Below are 12,519 nucleotides of genomic sequence, written 5' to 3'. Positions count from 1 at the left end.
GAAAGCAGCCTCCCTCCCGCACCCCGGGGAGAAGGGAAGGATCTCACAACAGGGCCCTCAGCTTCCTCCCGGCACCCCAAACTTACAAGTGAGTCCTCTTCGACCTGCAAACAAGTTCGAGCCTTGGCATCCCCAAGTCCCCTTCCCGCACGCCACCGCCCGCCCTCCCCGCACTTCCCACGGAAGTGCGTCTCGTCTTACACATCGGCTTGTCCCAGAGAGAGGTGGGACTGAGAAGCACCCCAGGCAACCCACGAGGCAGCCGCCCTGTCCCTGGGGCGCAGGTGGCTCAGGTGCTGCCCAGAAGGTGGCTGTCCTGATGGCTGGCAGGCGCGAGACCCCACCAGTACCTACCTACCTGACTTGCCACCAGGTATCACGCTATAATTAGTCATTGTAATTGAAGCTGAACGTAATTAATTACATAATTTCAAAGTGTTCAAGTTTAATTCCATTAAAATTACATCATGAAACTGGGGAATTACAAAGGATTTACCGACAAAAAGCAAACACGGGAGAAGAAAGAACTCCAGGCCGGCTCCCTGCACATCTGAGTCACGCCCCGCGCTCAAGTACAGGGCAGTCACCCCACCTGCTTTTAATAAACCCGTGGGGCCGGGCCCGGCCGCAGTGTGCGAGGGCCAGCGCCAGGCGCCAGGTGACACTGGCCTGCCTGACGCTCAGGGTCAAGTGGACCCAGAAGGCCCCTCCCTCCCTGCCCTGCTCCCACACTCAGGCTCTCCGCTGATACCTCACCCACAGCTGATACCTCACCCACAGCCAGCCCCTTCTCAGCCACAGCCCCCACGACCCCAGGGGCCCTGCCCCAACACACCAGGGCTCAGGTTCCTTCCTCTTCCTCACCCCCCCCACTCGGGCTGGTATCTCTTCCCCTGCCCCTCCTCAACCCTCCCCAGGACTAGGCCTTCCACACAGAGTCTCCTGCCCACTGCTTGTCTTTTTTTTTTTTTTCTTTTTTTTTTTTTGACAGAAAGAGGGAACACAAGCAGGGGGAGAGGGAGAAGCAGGCTTCCTGCTGGGCAGGGAGCCTAATGCAGGGCTCAATTCCAAGTCCTGGAGATCATGACCTGAGCCGAAGGCAGACACTTCACCGAAGGGGCCACCCAAGCGCCCCTGCCCTGCTGGTCTTTACCACCTCGCCCTCCTCACTCTGGCCGGTGACTGAGTCATGTGACTCAGTGGGGCTTTCTTTGCACAGAGGTCCTGCTGCCTACTCCACACCCGGGGCACATGCAATAAAGAATTTACATATCCCTTATGCTTACTTTCTGTCTCCCCTGCCAGAATGTAAGTTCCTTGAAGGCAGGGGTTTCCCCACTGTTCTGGCCATTAGAATCCTGTGCTAGAACAGTGCACGGCCCAGCGGTGAAGTCAATGGAGTGAAATGGCCGAGGCTCATCTTCCCAGACCCTCCGCCCTTATAACCTGACACCTGGGGATCCTGTGTGTCCTTTGGTTCCCTGACCAGCAGAGCCGGGGGCTTCCTCCTCCTGGCGCCCCAGGGGTGATCGGGCACCACGGAGACAGCCTCCCTCGAATGAATGGCCCCACCAGTCTGCGACTCACCCCCAAACAAACAAAACTGCCACAACTTCTCTCACACATGCTGCCTTATTTCTAAGACCTCTGCACCCTTCTGCATATATTTTTTAAATTTATAACATCATTACCAAAAAAGCTGCACCATCCAAAAAAAAAAAAAAAATCAGACATGCAAAAAGGTCATACGAATTCAGAGTAGCCTAAAAGCTCCATTTTCCCACGATAATTCCCTGACTAACCTAGATTGAGACCTAAGGAGTGGATGGGGGGAGGGGTACTTCTTCTCTTGGGACAGACGCCTTACAAAGCCAGTCTCTCACTGAATGCACCACGACATTGCCTCTGATGTCTAACTGAGGACTGAACTCCCCGTGTGCCTGGTGCAGTCAGGTGATGCTGCCCAGATCTGAACCCAGCATCCCTGAGCGTTTAAATCAACTGCACTCCCGGGGACTGAGCGAGGGGGATCGTGTCCTGGCCAGCACAGGGGGACACATAAATATTAGGCTCTAAAGCAAACTGCTCTTAGCCCCAGCTTCAGGCCCGTGTCTCAGAGAACAGCCCTGGTTAGAGTCATGCTCCCCAGCCCGCCTCGCCCCTGCCAGCTCCGCCCCTCCCCCCTTCCTCCTTCCCCATGGTCCAGGTCCCATGATCAGGCGTCTCTCCCGCCTACTGCCATTTCCCCAAATCTCTTCCGACACACTTGCTGCCTGCACAGATGGGACATGGAGGCCAGCAAGGGGCACAGAAAGGAGGGCTGCTCTGGGTTCGAGGCGATCGCTGCGCCCCCACTATCAAGTAACGTTGGCTGCTGGGAACGCTCGGTGCCAGGCCAAGGAGGATCGGATTCCCTTCTCTGGGGAGCTGGAGCACTCACTATGAGTGGCTTCTCAAGTCGCAAGGCTGGGGAGGCTCTAGGAAATTTCTCAGATCCAGCAAGGTCTCAGCCAGAAGGGGTCCGCCCACCGAGGTCAACCCAGGTACCGGCACGCCCACCCCCCAGGCTTCACTTCCATCTCCAGCCGCTCACATTAAGTGACCTCCCGGCCTGGGCTCACTTCAGGTGGTCCATGGACCTGGGTCCCGCCCCTGAAGCTTCCCACAGCCTCATCACAAGGACGCCAGGGCTTCTACAAAGCCGGTCTCATGGATGGCAGGGGTCGGCGGGAAAGCCATGCTGCTCTCTGGCTTCTCACCAACCAGCCAGTCCTCTCTCCTCCCCGGGGCCATGGTGTGGATGACAGGAGAGAGAAATCAAGGGCCCAAAATGCACCTGCCCCTGGTCAGTACTTGGGAAATGATAGCTGTCGGTGTAAACTTAGAAAAAAAAAGAAAGAAAGTTGAAGACTGCCTTGTCACCAGTGGGCATGAACCCAGTTATAATACGTCCACCACGCACAGCAATGCTGCGCAGTGAACACTCAGGCGGGGGTCCCCCGGTTCAGAGTAGCTCTCCAGCCCTCCCCAGCACAAATGATGCCCGCCTCTGGTGTACCAACGGCAAAGCAGACAAGTCCTCCCCAGGCTCCTGCCCCCAGGATTCAAGTTCTCACCTACGCTTCAACACCGACCGACCTCGAACTCTCCACTGAGCTCCCCTCTCCTTCTCTCCAGGGCTCAGCCCCCCCATTCCCACCCCAACCCCCCCCCCCCCAAATCCCACAGATGCCACCAGGAGCATACCCCCCCCCCCAGCCCGGCCCCTCCCCTCCCCCCCCCGCTCCCCGGGGGGGGGCGGGGGGGGGGGGGCGGGGGTGCGGGGGGGGGCACCCTGCCCCCATCAGCCACCCAGGCAGGCCCCTGGGGTCTGTGGCTCCTCTCAGCTGCCCCTGGCAACCCTCACTTCCCCAAATCCATGCAAATGCTTATGTGGCCAGACAGTGACGTCACCTCCACAAAAATATCCTAGGTACTTTCTTTGTAAATGAAGAAGCAGAGAAAGCATGCCGGCTATGAAGGCCAGTGCTCAGGAGAGGGCCTGGCCCAGGGCCTTTGCCTCGCACGCCAGGCCCGTGGGGCGGCTCCTGCGGGCTGAGCACATGGGGGACATTTCTCCAGGGCTGACACCCAGACCGTCAGGCCTCTTGCTGCCTGCTTTCCCTTGCACTGGTCGGGCTCTAATCATTACAATACGCACTTTCCCCATTCTTAGGGGGAAGTTTCCTCCCATTCAGGCTCTGGGCAGTGTCAGAGAATAAATCTTTGTCAAAGAATTGTTCTGCCTAATTCTATTTTTAAAAATGTGGATTTTTCCCCCTATGTTTTACATACCACAAATACAATTACATATATTTTAACCAATGTACATGTCGCTTTACAAAGATGGAATTTAATAAGTGGAAATAAATAAGAAAGGCAGGTTCCTTTGGCGCATACACTTATCGGAGCTTTCAAAACACAGCCATTTTCATATATGCCATCTCCCTTGCACAATCCTATGGCGAATTCCGTTTGCACTCTTAAGTGAACCAGCTGAATGAGTCTGAAACCAAAATATCCAGGACTGTGCCCCCTTAAAGGCCGGGATGCTGCTGCCGCGGGACTCGCTGGGCGCTACCATACAGGGTTGGATGAAACAGCAGATACAGGACAACATAAGGGGCAGACCAGGAGCGCTGAGTGGTGAGGCACAGCCGGAAGCCCTGGTGGATGCTACATGGGGTCCAGGGAAGGGAGCCAGACCTCAGGGACCACCAGGCACACCCCAGCTGCTCTGCTGGGATGCCCTCTCTCCCTCCTTCCCCAGGTGCACAGATCTCAGCTGAGGCCTTCTCTCTGTCCCCGGGAGGCTTTCCCCAACAAGGACTCCGTTCTTCTGCAGCCCTCCGACCACGCACGGCGCACGGCTCCGTCACAGACCAGACGCCCGCTGCCCGCTGCCCCAGGTGGCGAGGGCTGCGACCTTGCCCGGCATCACCAACTCCTGGAGCACAGAGGCTCCCGCAGCACTGGGTCAGAATGGAAGGAACAGACTGCGTGAAAGGTGGTTTGATATTCTGATGTGCAGAGGGAGGGTGAGAGCATTCCCCAAAGTGAGCATCGAGCCCAGATCTTTAAGTGGAGCAAGAGGTTTGGGTAAGTGGAAGCAGCCATCAGCAACTCTGCGTGCTCGCCTAAGGAAAGTGGTCTCCATTCGGCACCCAAGTGAGCCCCTGTGGGCGTTGAAGGAGAAAGAACAGCACGAAGGGATCAATGGTTTGGGAGGATTAATCCGGCAGCCACGTCTATAATGGACCGTGACCTGTTTCCAACACACTTTTGAAACAAGGAAAGGCTACACACTCAGCTCAGCTCTCGTGTGCGAGAAAGATCCGGCTCTTGCATACAACAAGCAGCCCCCAGAACCAATTGCACATGCACACACACACACACACACACACGATTTATTAAAGTACTGGTGCATTGTAAAATGACAGCATAATTACATACCAACACGGAGCAAAGTAAAACAATCGCAAACCACTTCTCGCTCCCCTGACAGTGACATTTAAGCCACAACTGGCAATACCCTTCCTCTCCCAATCCCACGTCAATGCTGACAAATTTGAGCAGGGAGAAGAGAGCCGATGGAGCGCCGCCCCCGCCCAAATCCCGCCAAGGTGACCAGGTCCCAAGAGACGCCTTTCTGACCGCTTAGCACTGCTCTCCAGGCCCTTGGCGCTCACTGGCCCCCTGAGCTCACGTGGCACTGTGTGGTCCCTAGTGGACCAAGTCTCCTGGATGGGCGCCTTGCAACAGCCCGGGCTTCCTGTCGGGCTCCCGGGCCCCCCAACATGCCAATGCAACAGGAGCATGACCCCAAACCTGACCTTGCTCCCCCACCTCGGCTAATGCTGGAACAGCACACGCTATTATGTAAGCCAGGAACCGACGCACAGCTGAAATGAAGCGATCCCAGTGAATCAATGCTTCCACGAATGCTCCTGAAGTCGCAGTTTTCTGTTTCAAAATCATACGACTGAAAAACGTCTCTGCCCTCTGAACAAGAAGGGAAGTTGGAAATTGATTCGCGGGGTCACCCATAATTTTAGTTGTAACTTCTGGGTGTTCGGAGACTCAAAATCTTCCTCCTTTTAGAAGGTCTGTGTTCTACGGGCAGTTGCTACCTACAAGCTCAGCGAGGGCAGAGCAGAACAATGTGAAACAGAAATAATTCACTGTACACAGAATCTCGTGGGTTCAAGTTCTAGGTCAACTACCATGGTGAAAAACAGAAAATAAAAGACATGTTTCACCATTATCTGCCACACCTTTCAGAATGAAGCAAAAATGGTGATAGGAGCAACAGAATGTTCCTATTTTCAGGATAAGGAAAAAAAAAAGTCTTTTCCAAACCTAATCAGAAAAATTAAATGCACAATTCCCTCCAGCAAGAATTTTATTTTTAATTTTCATTTACATAGTATCTTTCTTCCAAGAATCTCAAAATAATGGAGCTCCACAAATACTTACAAAGAAAAAAAAATACGAAAACAACAGTTGTCACAACACAGGAGGGGACAGGCTTGGCAGGGCCGGGGCTCAGACGAGGGGCAAGAAATGGCAGGCGGCGGTGACAGCAGGCGCCCGGGGCTGGCAGCGCCTGGGCTGAGAGCAGCGGCGCCTCTGAGGCCCTTCCCTCCCCACGGCCCACGGGCCTGGCTCCTGCTTGCAGCTTCAGGCTCTTGACGACAAGGATTTACCTCTGGCGTCATTTATTAGCCATCAAGCTATTCTGCCCTAAACAGCGATTACTCCCCGAAAAACAGGAGGGAAGCTGGCGATCAACCAGAGACGCTCGCTCACAGGTCGAAAATATCAACAGAACCGAGATGCCTGAAAGGACTTCCTATTCTTTTTGGTCTTAAAAACACAAAACTATATGAGAAAATAAAATATTAAAAATGTGCTGGGGGGAAAGAACCAAGGTAAGAGAGACTTTTAGGAGGAAACTGGGAACAAGCTTTTAAGCTAGTTGGGGTTTTTTTTGTTGTTTTTTTTCCCAGCTAAGTGGACAGGATCTGAACGCCTTACATTTAGCAAAAAGCTGTCAACACCCAAATAAAATCTTAATGACAGTCAGAATGGCATTCCATTTCTTGCAATTTCGCAACGTTCACTTAAGAAAGAGTTCATTTGTCAATTTGTTTTTCCCTTCACCGAACCCGGAACACCTCGCAACCATACATAACTTCTTAAAAAACGTTAACTCATTTAACTTATTGAATAAACACGGCCAAATACAAAGATGTTAAGAAAACAAGCCCCATGCTGGCAGGCTCAGGATACTGCTAAGAGAGAACGAGCTTCCGAGCAAGTTCTGGTAATTTCTTCCTACATTAACTTCATAAATCACAGCCAGAAGCATTGAAGGTTTCAACTGTCAGCTGAGTGGGCCCCACTGTGGCCCCTTGGGTTTTATAAAGGGGGTGGGCCAACTCGTTTTCACAGTGTTCAGTGAAAGGAAGGAGAATCTATTCATTTCCGTGTGAATTTCCTACCTGGCTATTTTTCCCAGTTGCTTTGTGGTGCTGAGTAAATTCCCGGGAGGAATGAAGGCTTCCCAACCTCCCTCCTTCCCCAGCCACCTGTCCAATGGTCAGTGGGGGGGTGGCCTTCTCTAGGTGGGAATCCTACCAACCACGACTGAGGCACTTCCCTGGGCTGCCCATGGCCCAGGGTTCTAATAAACACAAAAACTCTGCCCGCTGCCCTCGGCATCCTGCAGCAAGGAAGAACCTTCAGATTCAAATGAAGCAAATGACAAGATTTATTTCGTGCACTAACATCATCCTCTCAGAATTTAATTACAGCAAGAATGAGAATTATTTTTATTAGAGAGCTGTTTACTTTTCGAAGGAAAGGTCCTTGATGGGTTTTGCAACAAACTAGATGTCTTTCGGAAACCCGTTTGCCCTCATGATGTTTTTTTTAACTGCGACATATCATGTGAATAAGGTAGAATGTGTACTTTTTAAAAACCCAAAGGTGCTTCAAAGCTGTTTCTGCTCTGGGGCCGATGAAGGTCCCCTCACCCCTTAATCCCAAGTCGCTTCCTGCAGGGACACCTCCCACCTAGCCAAAGGCCACTGTCCTTTACACATTTCTCAGAAGACAGCGGAAATGAGGACTGATTACAGCTCAGCAAATCTGAACCTGGGGCAGACCAACAGCTCAATACAGATCTTAGCCATCCTCTTCAATAAAATCAATACCTAAACACCAACCAAAGCCTGCTTCTTAAACTTAGGGCAAAACCAGGGCTGTTTAGCCAGCTCTGAAAACTAGAATAGGAAAGGTGGCCGAGATAATTCAGAGAGTCCCACCACTGACATCTGTTGAAACCAACTCAGTTTGGCAGTTGGGTTTGTTTGGGTTTTTGTTTTTGCTTTTGTTTTGTGGGGGGGGTGGGGGGGTGCTATGTGAGTTTATATCCCTAAATGTAGAGTTTTTAGGAAAAGTAATTTCTCTCTGAATTCTAAATCATTATCAGGGTGTAATAAAATTTATCCAAATGCTCATGTCAATAAATGTGTATTAAATCTGAAATCACAGGTGAATCCACAACTTCTTTGTCACGAACGCTATATAATACAGATATTAAATCACACTTCTAATTATGACGTTATGGTTCCTTTTTCACCCCATGATCGGCACATGCACCTTCTTGGGTGTCCAGACAGACACAGGCATCTAGTTCCTAAAATGCCCAGCACGTCTGGAACGTCCAGGTAAACAGTAGTGGGGCACAGTGAGAGGTCACGGGGCCCCTCTTCAAATAGCTTCAACAAAACAAATGGCCAGAAGTAAAAAGTGTCTCTGTGCTTTGCTATAATAAGATTCAAACACAGGATTCCAAGAATTCCACCTGTTTTCAATTAGATACCAGAATTGCTTGAGTGTTTAAACTACATTCACTTGCTACTTATACAAAACAATTCTTCCGGGTTTTTTGAACGTTTTAAGTATGTTAAAATAAGATTAAGGGTCTGGTTTAAACAATCAGAGGCAGGGGAATTTCAGTGGAAACCAAAACTCTCTCTCTGCAGCCACAATGCAGAGCTTCAGACAAAACAATAGAACAAGATAACCACTTTCTATCTTTGACAATTACTTGTAAAAATCAGACCTTTCACAGGAAAAGCAACTATATATCTACATGCTTATATGTTAAATGAACTATATATCAGCTTTTAAGTAATTCCTAAAGTAAGGTAGGATCGTATAAAGTAATTTGAAGGTCCGGTTTGTGGGGCTGGCCATCAGATACACCTGCCTTTCAAGTATGCGAAATATACATGACGCCAAATGCATAAACCTGTAAAACTGTGTAAAACAAAGAGCACAGGGAGGAATCTGGCCTAACTCTGTCAGGATTTTTCACGTGATGAATTTCTCTTTTTTAAAAATGTGCCCGCTTCCCTCTAACAAATTTGTTCTTCCTTCGTTACACTGAGGATGTTCCTTGTGCTTCAGAAATGAGCTGAAACCAATATAGATCTTCTACCTCGAGGCTTGTTTTGTGTCCTAAGATGGACCGGGAGCACAGCCTCAGGGAGCACAGCCTCAGGGAGCACAGCCTCGGGAGCAGTTGTGACTGTTGACTGCAACAGGCAGACCCCGAGGGGTGCTGGCCAAGAAGCACTGACTACTGTCCCTTCTGCGGGGTCTGTTTTAATTGTACACAATTAGGGCTGGAGACATTTTCAAACACCACTAAAGGTCTCGGGCTCCATCGGCTCCCCAGACAGCATTTTTCAGGTTAGTTCAGTGGATTAGGAGAGAGTAATTCCTTAGGGGATTGGCAATTTGTCCCCCTGCCCTCCCAACTTCCTCGTGTAGCTAACGACTGGCAAGAGCTACATGAAAAGGGGGAAAGAGGGGGGGGGGGGGGCGGGACTCAGCCCCAGCTGTATCAGGAGTTCTAGCATAACCCTATCCCTTCACTGCCTTGCACCTTTAAAAAAAAAGAAAGAAAGACTACATAGTTTCACACAGAAGGGGGAAAAAAAAAAACCAACAACCTTTAATCCACGGACAATGACCCCCTCCCACACCCAATCTCAAAGACACTGATATTAAAAGAACCAAGAAAACAAAGACAGCAGCTGTGTAGAACTCCTTGATGATTTGTTTCCTCGGTATTTTCTAAAGGGTACTGAATGGGATACTTATTGTAATCAAAATAATATACTTCTGGGGAATACTGCCATAACAGGAAAACACAACATAAAACCTATCAGAGAGACGGACTTTCGGCAAAACTGGAATTATTTCCTGATTTTGAAAAAGAGGAAAATGTTTCAAGGTTACTTTTGCAGACACTCCTTAAAGGGGAGCACGAGTCATCAGGTCGGAATAACGCCCCAAAGGGAAGCCAGTCACTGGCAGGCCCCATCCCCAAAAGCTTCGCTCACACACAGTTACATGAGCTCATTTTAGAAAGTGTCCTCTTTTCAAACATGTATTTAAAAGGCAAATTTATACAATGGTGTTTTTCTTGTTACCAAAAAAAAAAAAAAAAAAGCCTGGTTTTTACAAGTCTGGGGTAGGATAAAAAACTTGTCCAACTAGTCTTAGCAGCACCAAAGCACTGACTCTTCCATACCACAAGCCTTTGGGACTCAAAAGGAAACGAAACAGAGCTCAATCTCAGAAGCTCTCTTCCTGGGCACTCAGTCCACACCCCAGAGCAGCTTCAAGACCAACCCGAGGCACAAGGACTAGGGCCCGGGGCCCTGCCACGTAGCAGAAGCATGGGAGGGGCACAACTGTCTTGTCCCCAACCTGGGTCTGAGTCTAGTCGAGACCCAGCCTCTTTACCCTCAGGTGGCAGGGCCATAGCCCACACTGGGCTGCACGGGCCACCCGATCTCTGGGTCAGGGGCTCTGGAAAGAGAAGAGTCTGAAACTAATGAATTCTCTCTTCTCAAACTGCAGTCTCATTGGCTCACTTACTGTCTGTGGGAACAGAGATGACGTTAAACTTGACACCAACTCAAAAGGCCTCTTCAGGACCCAGAGAAAGAACCAGGTTAGCCTTATACTTGAACTCTGGTACTCCATAGCCCAACGAAGGTTCTAAGACCCTCGCTGGAGTAGCAACAGTTACTCATCTAATGCCAAATCTTTATCTATCACCCAAAGCCAATGGATGCTTAGTACAGAAAACAAAACAATAGTGATGCTCGCTCCCATAATTTGCTTTTTCAAGATCAACACCTTAAAGTTCATTCACATAAACTGACAAGGAAACTTTCAACCCAATCCCGTAGTTAAACATCCTCATGATACCTTGAAGCAGCTAATCAGCCGCGGGTTCAGGGTGTCACAGGGTTCACAAAATCTAATACCTCTCTGGAAACCAAATCAATCTCCCATGGAGTTTTGCCAAGATGCTTAAAAAGTAAACCTCACTGAGGTTCAGCTAAATGTCCACTTAGGAAGACAAGAAAAAAAAAATAATAAGGTTTCTCTCTTCAAAACTCCACAACGGGTTTTACAGTAAGCACAGGAATTAAATTATGGTAAAAGGGAGCTATTTTTACTAAAACGGGGTAGACCAATTTATCAAAAATGCCATTCGGCTGTGTTCATAACATTCAGGAATCTAATTTACACAATAGACACTTTGGAGTAATCTATTTTAGTCAATAAATACTCAAACTCCTTTAAGTTTTAATCTTATCAGAAATACATATTTCACATAGTCTTCTTCCTAGTTAAGCGAGAAATCTTAAGAAATTTCATAACGACTATGAGTCTGTTTTATCGTTCCCACGTAGACAGGAAAAGAAAACAAGCGTATACAATGAAAGTTGTCAGACTCCATTTATATACGTTTTAATCCAATCCGCTTCATTTCATAGGAGGTTGCATCTGGAGTTCATTTGCTTCCCTCCTAAAAGTATCGTAGGTCACTATCACCGGTCCCCCGGGTTAGGAAAGTTCGGTCAAGTTTACCTTCCCGCACCCCTCAGAGTTGGGCGCTGCGGCCGTCCCTAAGGAAGGCTGGGCGACCCCCGGAGCACCGGATGGCCCAGAGCCCCGGCGAGCCGCAGACCAACGCCCCCCCCCCCACCTCCACCTCGCCCCCGGCAGCGCTCCCCAGGCTTCTGGCCCACACGCCGCTCACCTTCAACTTGGCTCCGGCTACGCACAACATCCACCTGGCAGAGTCCCGGGGCTGTCCAAGCTCCGCAAGTGCGGAGCCGGCAGGTTCGGGGCGAACCCCGAGGGCGCGCCGCTCCTCCGGGTGAGGGGTGGCAGGCAGGAACGCGCCCCCTGGGCACCGCGGCGGCACCGGCCCCGGATGGGGAGCCCCCGCATGATCCCCCCACGGCGCCCTGGGCTCGGCGCGCGGATCGTGGCCGGGCACGCCACAGTCGAGGGGGGCCCCCGGCGCTTTGCTTTCGAGAACCCGACCGGAGAAGGCATTTCGGAGAGGACCGGCCGCGCGCTCCATTGCGCCCGCGGACCCTGCTGGGAGTGAGGGGGGCAGGACCCCGAAGAGAGGGCCAGAGCGGAGCGAAGCGGGCGGGTCACTGGGGGCCCCCGGGAGTCGCTGGGCTCGGAGCTAGAGCCGCCCGGACAGGCGGCGCGGAGGAAGCGTCCCCCACCCGGGCAGACGACGCGCCGGGGCGCAGCGCAGGGCCTGCGCTCGGGGAAAGTTGCTGCCCTCGGTCCGCACCGGCTCCCGCGGGGCGATCCGACCCACGGTCTCCGCGCGCCCGGCGCCCGCGCCCCTCGCAAGTTTCCCCTCAAGCGCCCCTACCCGGGTCTCTGGCCGCGGAGGCCGGCCCGCGCCACTCGTGCAGGCACACAAAAGAGCGGGGCGGCTGCGGGTGGCCCCGGGGCGCCCGCCCGGACGTAAACAAACCGCCGTGTCCGCTCGGGGAGCCCGGCGCCGGGTGCGGGAACGGCGGTGCGGCCCCGGCCCGCTGACAGCCCGGCACGGCGGCCGGGGCCCGGGCCGGC

The 12,519-nt window shown here is 51.7% G+C and overlaps 1 protein-coding gene across 2 annotated transcripts in view; it reads right to left on the bottom strand.

The window, feature by feature from the left end:
• Positions 1–12,310, bottom strand: part of CUX1 (cut like homeobox 1) — a 351,017-nt gene extending 338,707 nt beyond the window's left edge. For both annotated transcript variants that reach the window (XM_059414613.1, XM_059414614.1), the window contains exon 1: positions 11,678–12,310. In XM_059414613.1, coding sequence (XP_059270596.1) covers positions 11,678–12,007 — 330 coding nt within the window. In that variant the 5' untranslated portion in view covers positions 12,008–12,310. The remainder of the gene's footprint in view (positions 1–11,677) is intronic.
• Between the last annotated feature and the right edge of the window lie 209 nt (positions 12,311–12,519).

The sequence above is a fragment of the Mustela nigripes genome, chromosome 11, assembly GCF_022355385.1.
Source record: "Mustela nigripes isolate SB6536 chromosome 11, MUSNIG.SB6536, whole genome shotgun sequence".
Classification (NCBI taxonomy): domain Eukaryota; kingdom Metazoa; phylum Chordata; class Mammalia; order Carnivora; family Mustelidae; genus Mustela; species Mustela nigripes.
This window is presented reverse-complemented; position numbering and strand designations above follow the sequence as displayed.